The sequence below is a fragment of the Balaenoptera borealis genome, assembly GCF_965194805.1.
Source record: "Balaenoptera borealis genome assembly, chromosome: 19".
Classification (NCBI taxonomy): Eukaryota; Metazoa; Chordata; class Mammalia; order Artiodactyla; family Balaenopteridae; genus Balaenoptera; species Balaenoptera borealis.
The window spans coordinates 65,694,900-65,713,107 of record NC_138878.1 but is presented as its reverse complement, the minus strand read 5'-3'; the positions used below and the strand labels follow the sequence as shown (position 1 = coordinate 65,713,107).

General features: G+C 50.4%; 1 protein-coding gene across 3 annotated transcripts; it reads left to right on the top strand.

The window, feature by feature from the left end:
* The first annotated feature begins 4 nt into the window (after positions 1 to 4).
* On the top strand, positions 5 to 11,324 carry LOC309616848 (leukocyte immunoglobulin-like receptor subfamily B member 3). 3 transcript variants are annotated; one of them, XM_082368079.1, is made up of 12 exons: positions 5 to 3,977; positions 4,140 to 4,175; positions 4,360 to 4,644; positions 4,793 to 5,095; positions 5,321 to 5,617; positions 5,877 to 6,179; positions 7,792 to 7,917; positions 8,300 to 8,342; positions 8,428 to 8,465; positions 8,685 to 8,737; positions 9,523 to 9,687; positions 9,761 to 11,324. In XM_082368079.1, exons 1-12 carry the CDS (start codon positions 3,944 to 3,946, stop codon positions 9,902 to 9,904), a joined length of 1,827 nt encoding a protein of 608 aa, XP_082224205.1. In that variant the 5' UTR covers positions 5 to 3,943; the 3' UTR covers positions 9,905 to 11,324. The 3 variants fall into 3 exon arrangements, 2 of the variants coding, with proteins under 2 accessions (XP_082224205.1, XP_082224206.1); XM_082368080.1 differs by lacking the exons at positions 4,360 to 4,644; positions 4,793 to 5,095; XR_014237625.1 differs by lacking the exons at positions 5 to 3,977; positions 4,140 to 4,175; positions 4,360 to 4,644; ... (1 more) ...; positions 5,321 to 5,617; positions 5,877 to 6,179 and adding an exon at positions 6,189 to 6,840 and having other exon boundaries at positions 8,309 to 8,342; positions 8,682 to 9,858.
* Positions 11,325 to 18,208: the final 6,884 nt, after the last annotated feature.

Below are 18,208 nucleotides of genomic sequence, written 5' to 3'. Positions count from 1 at the left end.
GGTAAACACAGAGGGAACAAACCCACCATTCGGTGAGTTCGATCCTTGTATGACTAGGAGGTTTGGGAGGAAAATCTGCAGTATGAATTGAGGGAACTGTCTGCTGTGAATTTCAAGGGGTATAAATGCTGGCATGCAGGAAATGCCTGGGTTGTTGCCTGTAGAGACTCTTCTGTAATTAAAGGGTGGTAATTTCCCTCCTTACCATTACTGATTATTCTTGACTACTCCCCTTCTTTTTTCACTCCTGTGATTTGAGGCTATATCCACATCACAGGTGTGGGTCCACACCTAAAGTCACCTTCATGCTCTGCCACTTTCTTGTAATACATTTTGCTTTATTTCTAATTTCCACACTCACTGGTGTGTGCTATTGACCTCTATCCCTTCAGCCTAGAACCAGAATATGTTTTAAGCAACTGAGTAAATGGGTGAAATTCAGGTCTAGTTTAAAACACATAAATCCAAAACCATTTCCGAAAACCCTCTCTGGACCCCCTCAAGTCTTATTCTCCTCCAAAATGATACACGGAAGTGTTTCTGCCAAAATACCGTCAGTTTGAATGAGCACAAAGTGGACTTCCCTGGTGGCGCAGTGGTTAAGAATCGCGAGCCACAACGACCGAGCCTGTGTGCCACAACGACTGAGGCTGTGTGCCACAACTACTGAAGCCCGCGCTCCTAGAGCCTGTGCTCCGCAACAAGAGAAACCACTGCAATGAGAAGCCCACGCACCGCAACAAAGAGTAGCCCCGGCTTGCCACAACTAGAGAAAGCCCACGCACAGCAATGAAGACCTAACGCAGCCAAAAATAAATAAATAAATAAATTTATGAATGAGCACAAGGTGTCTGAAGTGACAGCCAGGTGGTGTGCTGGCAAACCAGCTCTATGAAAACATCGCTTTTTCTCAACGTTCTGATTTGTTTACATTATCTGTTTCTTTGGTAAATACTCCCTTCATGCCCAACTTCAAGATGCCAGTTTGAATGCACTGGATACACAGCTGGGAATAGAATCAACTTTCACAAGTGAGTAAGAGCCAACTGTGGCACCTCACAGATGACCCCCAGGTCCTTCTATTCTGTAGGTCATAGTAATTTCCACCTCAATCTTATGCCACGGTGTCAGTGAAATTGTGATGCCCAAATCCTAGTACGTTCACATTAGAGGTAAATAGAAAACAGAGGCATAATCAGTTGTGGGAGAAACACTGAGCCTGACATGAAGGTTTCACATGGGAGATGTGAGTCCAAGCAGGTCGGACACGCCCAAGTCTCTCAGATGTATGCATTTCTCCCCTGCGGACCCCTTCACCTTTGCCCCTTAATGATAATTTGGGTGAGTATAGAATTCCTCACTCACAGTTAATTCCTTGACTGTATTTTCCCCATATCTTTTGGCATTTTCTCCCTTCAATTTCCTTCCCTTTGCTGCGAAATAGCAAGACACACATTTCACGTATAGACACATGCACCCTAGCAATTGTAAGTTCTCGCTACCTCTCTGTAAAAGACCAACTATTGGCCTTTCATACTGTCGCAGACATTGTCCTCACCGATTTCATTCTGAAATTCACAATATCCTTGGGCCCTTCTCTTTCTATTTCTCATCTACCTTAACTTTCTAATTCCAGTCTCTCTGTACTGCATCCTAAACAATCTCAACATTGTATTCCAAGTTCATAATTGGCTCTTCAGCTGTATCTTCTCCTTGATGGAAAGAATATCTTGAGTGTATTAATGAAAGTATTATTTTTTTACCTGTAAGGTGTTTGCCTAATTCATTGCTAAAATCCTATATACTTCTGCAATATAATCCCTTTTGCTGTTTCCAGAATTTATATTTCCTTCTTTAATTTTTCAGATGTGTAAGCATGCTTAAATTAAAATGTTTCACATACTCCTAGTATTCTATCTCCTTGGATAGGATAATACAAGTTACTAGCTCTGTAGTTAGTCTTCTTAGCACTATTTCTCATGATTAGGATTTATCTTTTATGTTCATTCCTAATGCTCAGCTCCCAGACACCTGATTTTCTATAGCGTTTCTCCCAGCGTCTGTCCTGACATTCAGAGCGGAAATGGGTGACCTCTTGCAGCCGCCCTGCCCCACAACATCCGCTCTCTCAAACTTAGCATCTGACTAGGCATGTACCTGGCAGGGACGACCCCAAGGTGAGCCTCACACTCACAGGTGGGACAGATATCCATGTACAATTATAACGAATTGACCCTGTTTTACAACCGCCCAGAGGACACGGCTCAGTGCTGACCTTGGGGCTGGGTCAGCGGGCAGAGATATCCCAGTGCCTTGCCACAAACGAGGTGGAGGGGCAACACCGATTCCAACCTTGACCTGAAGCCCTGAGCCCTCCCCGCCTGTGAGGACCTGAGGTCCCTGTCCTTCCACACAGAGGTGGAAACCTCTATTCTAATGAGCACTTGCTGGACTCAGGCACTGGTGGTCACTAAACTTTCACCTCTTTTTTTTTTGTTATGGTTCCTTCTCTATTGAAGAAACTTTCATTTCTCTTCTCCTATAATAGACCATGCCGATGTATTTCATAAAAAACATAAGTAGCGGGAATGCCCTGGTGGCGCAGTGGTTAAGAATCCGCCTGCCAATGCAGGGGACGCGGGTTCAAGCCCTGGTCCGGGAAGATTCCACATGCCGTGGAGCAACTAAGCCCGTGCGCCACAACTACTGAGCCTGAGCTCTAGAGCCCGTGAGCCACAACTACTGAAGCCCGCACGTCTAGAGCCCGTGCTCTGCAACAAGAGAAGCCACCGCAATGAGAAGCCTGCGCACTGCAACGAACAGTAGCCCCCACTCGCCACAACCAGAGAAAGCCCACGTGCAGCAACGAACACCCAACGCAGCCAAAAATAAATAAATAAATAAACAACAAAAAACCCACCATAAGTAGCATTTCTCAGTGTCAGGAGCAGATGGGGGTCGTGAGTGGGCACATCAGTCGTCCACCCTGACGGTGGGGTCTGACACCTTGACCCTCTCATGTCTCATCCCAAATGCCTTAATCAGGTCTAGAAATTAACCAATACTGGGTCCCATCCATGTCCTGGCACCACTGAGCCCACAACCTGTCTGAAGAGTGGGGTTCAAACAACATGCTGCAGGCGAGGAAACTGAGGCTCAGAGACATAACTTCAGGGCTCAGGGTACACGGGGGAGGATGACGAGGAATATTTAAATTCAATCAGCTTTGTCCCCCACGTCAGAGCACTAACCCGCTCTCTGTCCCATAAAAGTGAAGACAGGAGCACATAATAAGGAGACAATGCCCAAGGAACAAAGGGCACCGAGGAGAAAGGAATGACTCAGAGGCTTGTTCCCAGGAAGATGGGGTGATCGCTGATGCACGAAAAAGGGAGAAGTCCCTGAAGGGGGCTGAGTTAGAAAGAAAACCCACACCGCGGGGCCAGGGGAGAAGGCATGTTTCCTTCCCTTATTTCCCTGAACTTCTCCTCTGTGCTCATTGCCACGTTGACCTCCACGGAGCTGTAGGTAGATGTTAAACGTGCGTCTCTGCTGATCTGAGCTCTGCGGGGCAGCAGGAACCTGCATCCTCCCTGAAGCATCTCCAGGGCCTGGGTGACCCCTGTCCATGGTGAGGACCCCACAGGGACGTGCTGATGGACGGGCTGAGGATGAAGGAGACCCCACGGCGAGGCTCTGAGAGGGAAGGACGCGCCCGGGTCACCCTCACCTGGAAGGGGCGTCTCAGGAAGACACCGGGTCTGTCATGGGAATGAGAGCCAGGCTGTCAAGCAGGGGCAGTTCCCCTTCCTGTGGGGCTGCTGACGTGACAGCCCTGTGACGGGGAGGACCAGCCTCCCGGGGGACACACCCTCGGGTCTCCGTCCTGAGGGCACCGTGGTCTCCTCCATCTGCACCGCCTGGACCACAGGGACGAGACGCCATGACCCCCAGCCTCACGGCCCTGCTCTGCCTCGGTGAGATGGAGGAGGGGGAGGGGAAGCCCTAGGCACGGAGGGACCCCCCCCCCCCACAGCCAGGCTGCTCTGTCAGGAGCCCCCAGGACTCAGGAGGCTCACGGGGAGGAGAGGCGCTGCTCAGGGTTCAGGGCAAATCTCTCACCGGGGTCTCTCTTCCAGGGCTGTGTGTGGGCCTGAGGACCCACGTGCAGGCAGGTGAGTCTGTCCCCAGGTGTCCCAGCTCCCTCCTCCTCATGGGGACAAGGGGCCACCCCCAGGCAATGGGGATGGGGAACAGCGGTTCTGGGCTGAAGGAGGGGGAGTCTGGGAGGTTTGGGGCTGAGAGCTGGGGACCTGGGGGTGAGGATGCCTTGTGACCCAGCCTCTGACGTCCTTCCAGGGACCCTCCCCAAACCCACCATCTGGGCTGAGCCAGGCTCTGTGATCCCCTGGGGGAGCCCCGTGACCATCTGGTGTCAGGGGACCCTGGGGGCCTGGGAGTTCCGTTTGGATAAAGAGGGAAGCTCAGCTTCCTGGGACAGACGGCCCCCACTGGAGCCCAGGAACAAGGGCAAGTTCTCCATCCCACACATGACAGAGCCCAACGCAGGGAGATATCACTGTTACTATCGCAGACTCACTGAATGGTCAGAGCGCAGTGACCCCCTGGAGCTGGTGGTGACAGGTGAGAGGACACTCGGGGGTCCCGGCCTCAGGCTCTGCCCTCAGGAAGGGGGTCTGCTCTCAGGGGTGTGTCCCTCTCACAGCCCAGCCCTGGGGGAGGGGAAGGGGGGTGTGAGCCCCATTTCACAAGCTCCCTCCTTCTCTCCTAGGGGCCCACAGCAAACCCACCCTCTCAGCCCTGCCGAGCCCTGTGGTGACCTCGGGAGGGAACGTGACCCTCCGGTGTGGCTCATGGCAGGGATTGGACGGGTTCATTCTGACTAAGGAAGGAGAACACAAGTCCTCTGGGACCCTGGATGCACAGCGAAGCCCCTATGGGCAGACCCAGGCCCTGCTCCCCGTGGGTCCCGTGACCCCCAGCCACAGGTGGACGTTCAGATGCCACGGCTTTAACAGGGACAAACCCCAGGTGTGGTCAGCCCCCAGTGACCCCCTGGAGCTCCTGGTCCCAGGTGAGGAAGTCCCACCCTGGCCTCACGCACTTTGAGGCACGAGACAGATTATTAGATGCTTTTCTCCCAGGATTGTCCCAGATGAGAGGGTGGGGTGAGGGGGGAATGGGGCTCACAGGACAGAGACACAGAGTGTGAGCGACAGTGAGGCCTGGGGACCAGGACGGGAGAAGGGGCTTCACGGGAGGAACCAGCCCCTACAGCCCAGGGTTGGTCTTCCCCCAGGTGTGTCTGGGAAGCCCTCCCTCCTGACCCCGCAGGGCCCTGTCGTGGCCTCTGGACAGAGCCTGACCCTCCAGTGTCGCTCTGACGTCGGCTACGACAGATTCGCTCTGTCCCAGGAGGGGGGACAGGCCCTCCCCCAGCGCCCTGGCCGGCAGCCCCAGGCTGGGCTCTCGCAGGCCGACTTCCCCCTGGGCCCGGTGACCAGCACCCACGGGGGCCGGTACAGATGCTACGGTGGGCACAACCTCTCCTCCGAGTGGTCGGCCCCCAGTGACCCCCTGGACGTCCTGGTGGCAGGTGAGGAGCCAGCGGGTCGGTCAGGGACCCAGACTCTGCACAGGCCCTGCCGGGGGAGCCCCAGGTGGTGATGCTGGGACCAGGCGTGCGGGGTCCCCAGGGAGGGAGAGAGACAGAGAGAGACGGGGGTGGGCAGGGAGAGGGAGAGACTCAGAGAAAACAGAGACAGACAGCGATGAGGGGCCTCAGGGAGGCCCTGCTGAGTCGCAGTTCAGCACCAGGGGGGCGGGCAGCCCCTCACCCCCCTTCCTCTCTCTAGGATGGTTCCCTGACACGCCCTCCCTCTCGGTGCAGCCGGGCCCCGTGGTGGCCTCAGGAGAGAACGTGACCCTGCTGTGTCAGTCAGGGAGCACAAAGGAAACTTTCCTTCTGTCCAAGGAGGGGGCAGCCCATCTCCCACTGCGTCTTAGATCAAAGTACCGAGGTCGGCATTTCCAGGCCGAATTCTCCATGAGTCCTGTGACCTCAGCCCACAGTGGGACCTACAGGTGCTACAGCTCACTCAGCAGTAACCCCTACCTGCTGTCACACGCCAGTGCCCCCCTGGAGCTCGTGGTCTCAGGTGAGGGGCCCTGACCCTGTCCTTTCTGACTCAGCTCAGGGCTCTGTCCCCTGAGCACCCTGGGCTGGGGTGTGAGTGAGGGGGCTGTGAGGGAGGGTCACCCAGAGGGGTTCTGCCCCTCAGAGGCCCTCCCATCCCCTCCCACACCTTCTCACCTCGCCTGGGATCCGGAACCTGACGACTGTAGAGGAGACCACAGGGCAGGTGTAAGGGAAAGGTTTGGTGAGGTGGGGACTCCAGGGTCAGCCCCACTCCCTTCCTGTCCTCATTCCCAGGACACTCTGGGGGCCCCAGCCCCCCACCGACAGGCCCCAGTTCAACAACTGGGGAGTCACTGAGGCCTCTCTGCTCAGAGGGAGCACAGGCCACCCCAAGGCAGTTTCAGAGTCTCTGGGAGGATCTAATGCCCTCAGATCCTCAAGGACAGGCTGGGGGTCAAGCAGAGACGCCAGGAGGACCCCAGGGCTCCAGGGGCTCTGAGGCTGGTGGATGAAGCGGGGGGGTCATGGAGAGGGAATGTCGGGGCCCATCCTGGGGCAGGAGCAGCAAGGCTGATAAGGATCGAAGCAGCCTCTGACCCCTGACCCCTGACCCCCGTCCTGACCCCCTGGAGGCTCTGAGGATCAGCTCCTTCCCCCCACGGAGCCAGGCCCGCAGACGGGTGAATGAGGGTCTGTGGGACATGGTGCTGGGTCCAGGGGGGCAGGGCTGAGTTATGCCCTTGGTTCAGGCACCTGTGGAGACGCTGACTTGGACTCCCTTCCCCTGCCTGGGCCTCAGTTTCTCCAAGCGTAAAAGCAGAGAATCGTGGCCCAGAGCTTAGATTTCCTTCAGTTCTGACTTCTGGCTGTGACCCCCCAGGAGAGGAGGCCTCACAGGGAGGCCCCTGAGGATGTGACTGTACGGGGGCCTGTCCCCTCCGCTGCAGTGATGGTGGCATTGTACGGGGACAGGGAGGGGGGGCAGGACAATGGCCCAGGGCGTCCAGGCCCTCCCCCTTCAGCTCAGGGAGCCCAGCTTGAGTGGAAGGAGCAAGGGCTGGAGTCAGACTCCAGGTTCAGACCCAGCTCTGCGCTCCTGCTGTGGGCCCTGGGCAGGTGGTCTCTCTCCTCTGAGTCTCAGGTTCGTGGTCTGTAAGCTCCCTGGTCCCACCATGCTCACAGGCCTGCTGTGAGGTGAGATGAAATGACGGGCGGGCTTCACAGAGCTCAGGAGGGCAGAGCCCCCAGCCCAGCCCGGACCTTCCCAGGGGCATCAGGGCCCTGCAGGGTGGGGTAGGGATCCTGGGGAGAGACACAGAGTCCACCCCATGTAGCCCTGCAGACCCCCCTGCAGATGAGGAGCCCTCATAGCACAAAGCTGGTGTCCACCTTGGGCGGGGCGCAGCAGGAGGACAGCTCAGGGAGCCCACAGCCCTGGGTTCCAATCCCAGCTCTGCCACCTCCAGGCTGGGTCACCTGGGGTTTGTGAATTCCCTCTCTGTGCCTCAGTTTCCTCATCTGTAAAATGGGTGGAGTGGGTTAGAGGAGATAAATGCACAGACGCCAGCACAAGTCTGCACACAGTAGGCACTCAATTAAGTGGCATCTTGGGCTTATTCATGACATCACAGGTGCCCCAGGTCTGAAATGGCACCTAAACGTTCTCATCGGGGTCTCGGTGGCCTTCGTCCTGCTGCTCCTCGTCCTCCTCTTCCTCCTCATCCGACACCGGGGTCAGAGCAGACACAGGAAGTCGGGTGAGTAGGGAACGGGGTGACCCAGGCCCCTGGAGGTGGTGGACTTAGGTCACCAGCCAAAGGGAAACCTAAGAGAGTTTCCCTTAGGTTACTAATTAATAATTAGGTTAAGAGATGGGCAAGGTCAGCTTAGAAAAAGATCGTCCAGAGACTGAAACTCAAAAATCTAGAAAGAAAACACGTACTGTCAGCTGACATGTATAATTCAAGGTATTTTCCTCCTTTTCAATCTCATGAACTGTTGAAACATGTACGCAAGTATGAGTTCAGGCCTCCTTTCCTCCTGAATCCCGTGTGAGGGGCGGGGGTCGTAACAGTCGCAGGGCCGAGCCTCTGTCATCTGCCCCAGCCCAGGGCGAGGCTGATTTCCACCCTCCCGCAGGGGCTACAGACCCACAGCCCAAGGACAGAGGCCTGCAGAGCAGGTAACTCCCGCCCCGAAGACCCCCAGGCCCACCCCACCCGCAGCTCCCCCTCATTCTCCCCCTAACACGCCCGCCTCCTCCCCAGCTCCTGCCCAGCCGCCGCCGCCCAGGACCAGGCCCTCTGTGAGCAGAAGAGGACGGGGTGGGGGACAGAGGGTCCTGGAGGCGGTGGGGGAGGGGAAGGCTGGGACGGGGTGGGCTCAGGGGGTGCGGACTGAAACCCCACACGTCCCCTCACCCCTGGGTCTCAGTGGCCCCTTCTGGATGCACTGCGGGGGCTCCAGCCCTGAGGGACCTCAAGGAATCCCGCCAAGCGACACACACCCTGTTCCGCCCCAGCAGATGCTGCCGTGAAGGACACACAGCCTGAGGAGGGGGTGCAGCTGGACCAGCCGGTGAGACCCCTGCTCCTGTGCCGGCCACCAAAGACCTTCTTGTTGCCAAACTCAGTCCAGTGGACACGTCTCTGTCCTCACGTCCCAGCTCCAGCAGCGTCCCGCACTGACCTCTCCTTCCGGGCTTCCTGGGTCGTCCTGCTGTGCCTCCACCCCTCCTGTTTCCTTGTGACCTCATGGCCCCTCCTTCGGGGTCCCCTTTCCTGGCTCCTCGTCCTCTCTGTCTGACCTTCTGGCATTGCAGACAAGTCCCACGTCTCAAGAGGATTTGTGAATAAGTGAATCACCTGAAAGTCCCCAGGCCCCCCTTCCTTCGTTCACCCAAAAGTGGTGCACAAGGAGAGCACATCCCCCCGGCTCCCTGTAGGTGCTGCAGGTGCAGCAGGGAGCTCACCTGGTGGGGGAGAGAGACTATATGTAAAGAAGCAGGTAGCGTCCTAGAATGCAAGGTCCTGATAAGGAAAGTAAAGCAAGAGAAGGTGACAGAGTGCATGGGGGGTGGGGCAGCAAGTGCAAAGGTCCTGAGGCAGGGACATGCTTTTGCCGGAAGATGGCCGTGCGGCTGGAGCCAAATGAGCAAGAGAGATAACGTGTTAATACAGAAATCAGAACCGTACAAAGAATCCAGAGGCTCCAAGGTGTTAGGAGGTCCCCGGAGTTTCCATCAGGAAAGTGACCTGATCTAAGGTTTTAAAGCATCACTCTGGCAACACAGCGGAAAGCTGACGGGAGGAGATCACAGCGGATCCAGGAAGTCCCCTTTCTGTCCCACTCTCTCCCTCCAGCTGAACAGGCAGGATGCAGACCCCCAGGAGGGGACGTACGCCCAGGTGAACCACTCAAGATCAAGACTAAGGCAGGGGGTGGCCACCTCTCCTTCCTCCCTGTCGGGGAGATTGCTGGACACGAAGGACAGACAAGCGGAAGAGGACGGGCAGAGGGACAGTCAGGTGGGTCCCATCCTGTCCCGGCCCCCAGGCCTCCCCCACCCCAACCACACACCCTCCCTCTCCCCCACCGCAGGCCGCCGCATCTGAAGCCCCCCAGGATGTGACCTATGCCCAGCTGAACCACTCGACCTTCAGACGGGAGACTGCACCCCCTGCCCCCCAGTCAGGGGAGCCCCCAGCAGAGCCCAGCGTGTATGCTGCTCTCGCCGTCCGCTAGCCCAGGAAGGACCCAGACCCCACGCTCCAGGGAGGAAGACTGCACGGACCCCGGAAGGCACAGCAGCTGCCCGCAGTGGACACCACCTAACGACCATTAGCCTGGACTCCCAACACAGACCACCAGGAGCCCCTGGGACCTTTTGGGAGCCACCTGATTCTACCCTCAAAGATAACTAACATCCTTACATTTTAGAAAAATAGCAACAGACTTCTCAATTACCAATGATTTTGAAAAAGAATAGCAAATTATTCCAAATGAAGGTAGAAGCAGGGAAATAACAATGACAAGAGTAGCTACTAATGAGGACAAACAAAAAGTAGAGAAAAATCAATAAAGCCAAAAAACTTCATTCTTGAAAACATTAATCACACGTATAAACCCTAGGCACAATGACCAAGGGAAAAAGAGAGAAGGCATGCTTTACTATTATCATGACGCTACGGCAGATCCTATAGACTTTATATAAATAAAGAATTTTATGAACAATTTATGCCATTATATTAGAAAATGTAGATGAAATGGACAAAAATTCTCAAAAATATAATTTACCAAAATGATGGACATTAGGATAAATAGAAAATCTGGATTGTTGTATATATTAAATATGTTGACTCTGTGATTTAAAATTTTCCCAAAAAGTGAACTCTGAGTCCGGAAAGCTTCACTGGTGAATGCTTCTGAACACGTATGCACTTCTGAAATACACACACACACACACCAAACTTACACAAGCTTCTGCAGAGAATAGGGAAGGAAAGGAATACTCCCCACAACACCTTTTGTCGGGCCAGAAAAAAATTGAGACCAAAACCTGACAAAGAAACTACAAAATGGGAAAATCACAGGAAGCTCTGTTTTTCTATTTTTTGTTTTCCTAAACAAAATACTCACAAACAAGATTCATTGCTATATTAAATGAGTAATATATCATGAACATGCAGGTATTTTTTTTTAAGGAATGCATGGGTCGTTTCATCCTCAGAAATCAATCAATACAATTCAAACATTAAAAGAAGAAATTTTTAAAATCATCATATCAACAGACGCAAAGCTTTTGATAAAATACATCACCAATTTATAATGAAAAAAACTCAGGAATAAAAGGGAATTTCCTATTATTTGTAAAAGCATCTTTTAAAATCTACAATAGAAATCATTTTTAAAGGTAAAAACGTGCAATCTTTCTGTCTGCAATTGAGACTGAGCCAAGAACGTTCACTATTACCCTTCTATTCAGCAGGCCTGGAAGAACCAACCAATTAAATAAAGAAAAAAAAGTGATAGGCACTGAGGGATGGAATAAAACTGTATTGCTCAAGATTACAAAATTGTGTGAGTGGAAAATCCAAAATAGAATAAGGACCTATTATTCGAATTTGAAAAGAATTTATCTAACGTCACTGGGAACATCATCAATATATAATAATATATATATTGTATAATATATATATATTATACAATATATAATATATATGTCTTCCTATTGCATTTCAGACTTCCAGTTTTGGAGCAGGAGAAAATAGAAGTATGTCTCCCTAACCCCCCACAAAGCACAGTAAAACTCCTGGACTTTACATACACAACAAACATAAGAATACAGGCATGCCTCCATTTATTGTACTTCCCAGATATTGCAGGGAGTTTTTTGTTTTTGTTTTTGTTTTTACAAATTGAAGGTTTGTGGCAACCCACATCAAGCAAGCATATCAGTGCCATTTTTCCAACAGCATTATTATTATTATTATTATTTTATTGATTTTTGGCTGTGTTGGGTCTTCCTTGCTGCGCATGGGGCTTTCTCTAGTTGCAGCGAGCGGGGCTACTCTTTGTTGCTGTGCACTGGCTTCTCATTGCAGTGGCTTCTCTTGTTGGGGAACGTGAGCTTTAGGTGCACGGGCTTCAGTAGTTGCAGCACATGGGCTCAGTAGTTGTGGTGCGCGGGCTCTAGAGCGCAGGCTCAGTAGTTGTGGTGCACGGGCTTAGTTGCTCCGCGGCATGTGGGATCTTCCCAGACGAGGAATCGACCCACGTCCCCTGCATTGGCAGGTGGATTCTTAACAACTGCGCCACCAGGGAAGTCCCCAACAGCATTATTTTTTAATTAAAGTATGTACATTGTGTTTTTAGACCAATGCTATTGCACACTTAACAGACTACAGTATAGTGTAAACATAACTTTTATATGCACTGGGAAAACAAAAAACTGTGGGACTTGCTTTAATGTGATATTTGCTTTATTGCTGTGGTCTGGAACTGAACCTGCAATATCTCCAAGGTCTGCCTGTACTCTGAAGGGTAGAGAGAAGGCGGCAGACACACTAAGACTGCTAAGACCCCAGGAATGACACAGTGGGTGTCAAAGGAGACCGAGTAGGGTACCTGGACTGCCCCATCCACCTGGCAGTAATGAGTCAGTGCCCCAGCCACGTGTAAGAAAAGTCCTTCTATAACAAGATTTACATAAGACCCAGACTCTCAAAACATAATATCCAAAATGACCAGGTCTAATTTGAAAAATCATTTGTCACAACAGGAACCAGGAAAATTTCATCTTGAGTGAGAAAAAACCATCCTTAACAGCTGCTAACACTGAGATGACACAGATTTTGGAATTTTCTGACAAGGATTTTAAAACAGCCATAATAAAAATGCTTTGAGGAGCAATTACACACATGCTTAAAATAAATCTAAAAAACTAGAAAGGCCCAGCAAAGAAAGAGAAGACATAAAGAACACAACGGAGGACTTCCCTAGTGATGCAGTGGTTAAAAATCCGCCTGCCAAGGCAGGGGACACAGGTTCGAGCCCTGGTCCAGGAAGATCCCACATGCCGCAGAGCAACTAAGTCCCTGAGCCACAACTATTGACCCTGCACTCTAGAGCCCGCAAGCCACAACTACTGATGCCCGCACGCCTAGAGCCCGTGCTCCGCAACAAGAGAAGCCACCGCAATGAGAAGCCCGCCCACCGCAACGAAGAGTAGCCCCCGCTCGCCACAACCAGAGAAAGCCCACGCGCAGCAACGAAGACCCAACGCGGCCAAAAATAAAACAAATAAATTTTAAAAAAAGAACGCAATGGATATTTCAGATCTGAAAGATACAATAATTAAAATAAAAGGCTCCATGGATGGACGGACCCAAGAGCAGAATGGAGGCAACAGAGGAAATGATGTAAAGATACAAGGATAAAAATTACTCAGTCTGAACACCAGTGAGCACATATTCTGGAAAAGCATGAGAACGGAGTCTCAATGACCTCACATCCCTGGGATCTGAGTCCTAAAAGCAGAGGAGAAAGAGGATGAGACTGGAAAACTATTCGAGAAATAATGGCTGAAATTTCCCCAAACTTTGCAGAAGCCATGAGTCTATGCATTCATGAAACTCAGTGAACCCCAAACAGGATGAGCCCCAAGAAATCCATGCCAAGACTCATCACAATCCAGAAAAAGAGGAAGAAGTTCCTTGAATGCAGTGAGACAGAAATGCCTCCTCACTGTGGAGGGAACCCGCCACTCACGTGACCTTGGACTTATCAGAAGGTAGTGGCACAACAGTTTCAAGTGCTGAAAGAAAAGAACTGTTGATCCCCAATGCTATGCATTGTGAAACTATCCTTCAGGAATGAAGGGGACATAAAGACAATCTCAGGTGAAGGAAAACTGAGAGGATTTATCACAAGCAGACCTACCCTTCACAGTAAGACCAAACTAACCCTAGGATGTACCCAAAAGCAGATTTTTTTTTAAGCCTTGAAAAGAACCACAAAGCTGAACCACAAAGTCATTTAATCAACTTCCAAAACATAGTTACACAGTCTTTAAAGAAAGGAAGCAGAATCTGTATACTTAACAATATAACTTTCCAGGGAATTCCCTGGAGGTTCAGTGGTTAGGACTCTGCGCTTTCACTGCCCAGGGTGCAGGTTCAATCCCTGGTCGGGGATCTAAAATCCTGCAAGCTGCCCGGTATGAACAAAAAAAACAATATAACTTTCATATAACCCAGTGTATGGTAAATCAAAAACAACCCTGTGGTCAGGTGGAATAGCAGAGGTTACTGCTGCCCTCAAAGACTTAAGGGAGGGAGTGGTGGTGGCCCATCGCACCCCTGCTTAGTACACCAGCCTGGCCCCTGCAGAAACTGAGCGGATCAGGGGTGGTTGGTGGTGGAGGGCCTCAGACTTCCCCCAGCGCTAAGCCCTGTCACAGCTGCTGCGCGGGATGTATATTTTTCCTAGAACAGAATCAGGCAGCCTTTGGTCATTTCTAGGCAGCTGTGGATCTGGTAACTAAGAAGCCGTTCTTCACCTAGGATGGACTGCAGTACACGTTCATACTCTGTCCAGAGAGAAATTAACTCTCCCTCTTTCACAGCACAGTCCAAAGGGACCCTCGGCATCGTGACATTGGGCAGAACATCCCATTTGTCCACAACGTTGATGACATCTTGCTAACTGGACCTGATGGTTAGAGGGTGGAGAGTACTCTGGTATGTATTCCATATGGTGGGAGATGAAGGAAGGAAGGAAGGAAGGAAGGAAGGAAGGAAGGAAGGAAGGAAGGAAGGAAGGAAGGAAAAGAAAGAAAGAAAGAAAGAAAGAAAGAGAGAGAGAGAGAGAGAGAGAGAGAGAGAGAGAGAGAGAGAGGGAGGGAGGGAGGGAGGGAGGGAGGGAGGAAGAAAGAAAGAAAGGGAAATTCAAAGATGCAGAGCCTGCCAAAGCAGTGACCTTTATAGAGGTCCTATTCTCTGAGGGCTGCCAAGACACACCCTGTGTAGTAAAGCACGTGCCATTGCACCTCGCAACACCTAACGCTGAGAAAGAGGCACAATTCTGGGTATGCATTCTTGGCTTGTGGAAGCAGCATATATCATCCTCGAGAAAACAAGTGACTTCTCAGGTTACTGAGAAGCTTGCAGGTCTGAGTGGAGCCCCCAGGAAGGTGGGGCTCTGCAGTAGCTTCAGGCTCCATACCAGGACCCCAGGTATCCGGGTGTACCGGAGGCTGTGTGAATTCTCTGCTGAGCCCCAGTGGCAGAGGTGAGGTTTAGCCCTATGGGTTCATGTCACCACATCCACCACCTGCAACAGAGAGCTAGACGCCACTTAAAAAACTGCTCCTAAGGACTTCCCTGGTGGCGCAGTGGTTAAGAATCTGCCTGCCAATGCAGGGGACACGGGTTCGAGCCCTGATCCCAGAAGATCCTACATGCCACGGACCAACTACGCCCGTGCGCCACAACTGAGCCTGAGCTCTAGAGCCCACAAGCCACAACTACTGAAGCCCGTGCCCCACAACTACTGAAGCCTGCGCGCCTAGAGCCCGTGCTCCGCAACAAGAGAAGCCACCAAAATGAGACGCCCGCGCACCGCAACGAAGAGTAGCTCCTGCTCGCTGCAACTAGAGAAAGCCCGCGCGCAGCAACAAAGACCCAACGCAGCCAAAAATAAAATTAATTAATTAATTAACTAAAGCAAAAACTGCTCCTGGCAGGCTCCTGGTTCCCAACAGACACTGACTGACTGACAAAGAGACATCAAGTGTCTGTGCAGCTGGAACTTCCCGTGATGAGCCAGGTGTTGTCATTCCCACCAAGTCATTGGGTTGCAACCCACTGTTGGATGAGTGGTAAACCTGGGGCCAGGAATAGGTCCGGAGAACAAGGTAAGCCCCACAAAGACAGGGGCTAGAGGCACAGGATACCTCCACAGCTACCTGTCATGGTGACACCCCTCCCTCAGCTGTCCTCTGCAGCTTTACGGCCTGGGTCACGTCTGGGCAGCGTCAGGTTTGGGGGTGGTGTTGCTCTACAGCCCTGTACCTGAAAGATACTAATGAGGGAAAATGCTTTCAGGGGGCAGACATCTGGGTGATGAACAGGATAACACCTTTTGTGTGTGTGGATAGAGAACAGGGTAGAGGGAAAGATGTACACAGACCCGGGGACGGGAGCAACCGCCCTGCCTAGACAGTCAGGGGAACTGAGCGGGAGGAGACAAGGATATCCAGGAAGGAGGAGTGGCTACAGGAGTGGGCACAAGGCACGTGGTCTTTCAATGAGGTATGAACGTCCCCCCCAGAGCCTCACTGCAGACAGGGTCCTTAACAGCCAAGGGGACAGGACGCCTGGTTCCGTGGATGTTTGCCAGCCTCTGCCTCCTTGCTGACACACTGGGCCTTTGAAGGATGGCCGCGGAGACAGAGATGGAGGCTCGTCACGAGCCGGGACTCAGGGACTGACTGCCATTCACCGGGAGTGACCTAACTACAGATACTGCTGATGTCCATTGTGTCAGCAGAGGAAAGGAACACTTGAGTCCTTAACGTTGTATCATTTCTTATGGAAGCAAATCAGACACGTGGTTGCAGGTTGACTTCATCCTGGTGGGATGGACACTGGTTGAGCCTGCCTAGTAAGTATGTGTATGTATATTGAGACGTGGAATGGACCCCCTTTGTGCTGCTTGATCAGCTTTGGCAAATGTAGACATTCACGTAGCAACTGTCACCACAATCAACATATGAAACATTGCCATCACTCCTGAGATTCCATGGTGACCTTTTAGTCAACCTACAGCCTCCAAACCCACACTGAGCCAAACAGCAAGCAGTGCCCCTCACTAGGAATTCGTTTTACCAGGTCTAGAATTTCATCAAAATGGAACTATAAAGTCTGTACTCTTCTGTAGCTGCCCTCTTCGGTGCAGTATAATTTTTTGATTCATCAACTTTATTGGTAACTCATTTGAGTTTTCATTTCTCTAATCATTATAGACGTTAAGCAGTTTTTCATGTGCTAATTGGTCATTTATATATCTTCTTTTGAGAAATGTCTGTTTAAACTGTTTTGCTCAAGTGGGAAGGTTTTATTATTATTTATTTGTAAAAGTCCTTATTTATCCTACATACAAATCCTTTATCGCGCGCACACACACACACACACACACACACTATATATATATATATATATATATATATATATATATATATATATATATATATATATATATATATATTTATACTGTATCTATTTTCTCTTAGTCTTGGCTTGTTTTTTCCATTACCTAACACGGTCTTTTTTTTTTTTTAATTTATTTTCTGGCCGCGCCATGTGGCATGCAAAATCTTAGTTCCCTGACCAAGGATGGAACCCTCGCCCCCTGCAGTGGAAGTGCAGAGTCTTAACCACTGGACCATCAGGGAAGTTCCCTAACACAGTCTTCTGAAGAACAAAAGTTTTTAATTTTATGAAGTCCAATAAATCTTTTGTTTTTGTTGTTTTCTCTGCTTTTTGTACCTTTCTTAAGAAATCTTTGTTTGGGACTTCCCTGGTGGTCCAGTGGTTAAGACTTCGCCTCCCAATGCAGGGGGTGCGGGTTCGATCCCTGGTTGGGAGCTATGATCCCACGTGCCTCGCGGCCAAAAAACCAAAACATAAAACAGAAGCAATATTGTAACAAATTCAATAAAGCCTTTAAAAAAAAAAAAGAAATCTTTGTCTAATCCAAGGTTGTGGAGATTTTCTTTAATGTCTCCTTTTAGATACTTTATGGTTTTGCTTTTGCAATTAGATCTATGATCCATTTCATGTGAATTATTGTGTATGGTGTGAGGTAAAGGTGAAGCTTCATTTTTTCCAAATAAATATCCAGTTCTTCCAGAAACATTTGTTAAGAAGATTATCTTTTCCTCAAGGAAGTACTCTGTTCCTTCGTTAAAAATCAATTGATCATATATGTGTGTTTACTCCTGGGATCTCTGTTGTTTATTTTTTCTACTTATCCTTATGCAAATTCCACACTGTCCACTACATTTGCTCCTTCCATAGAAAGTCTTGGAATAAGACGTCCAATTTTATTCCTTTTCTAAATTCTTGAGCTATTATTGCTCTTACATATTTCTACCTCCATTTTAGTATCAGCGTGTCAATTGCTACAAAAGCTAGTTCAGATTTTGATTGGTGTTTCTTTGAACACATATCAATTTAGAGAGAGCTGATATCTTAAAATATTGAGTCTTTCAATCAATAAATGTGGTATATCTTTTTTTTGTTGTTCTTTAATTTCTCTTACCTACGTATTATAGTTCTTAGTCTTCAGATCTTACACATATATTCTTATGTTTATTCCTACACATTCATGGTTTTCGGTGCTATAGTAAATAGTATTGTGTTTTAATTTTGCTTTCCAGTTGTCCTTTGTTAATTTGTGGAATGAAATCAATTGGTTTTTGAATATTGATCTTTTATCTTGAGAACTTGCTCCTTCACCTACTAGTTGCAGAAGCTCTTTTGTAGA

What these genes read in the sequence shown, in the direction of transcription:
- LOC309616848 (XM_082368079.1), top strand. Translation starts at nt 3,944, where the DNA reads ATGACCCCCAGCCTCACGGCCCTGCTCTGCCTCG. An exon ending in CACGGCCCTGCTCTGCCTCG is followed by an intron (nt 3,978 to 4,139) that starts GTGAGATGGAGG and finishes TCTCTCTTCCAG; the next exon opens with GGCTGTGTGTGGGCCTGAGG. An exon ending in GAGGACCCACGTGCAGGCAG is followed by an intron (nt 4,176 to 4,359) that starts GTGAGTCTGTCC and finishes ACGTCCTTCCAG; the next exon opens with GGACCCTCCCCAAACCCACC.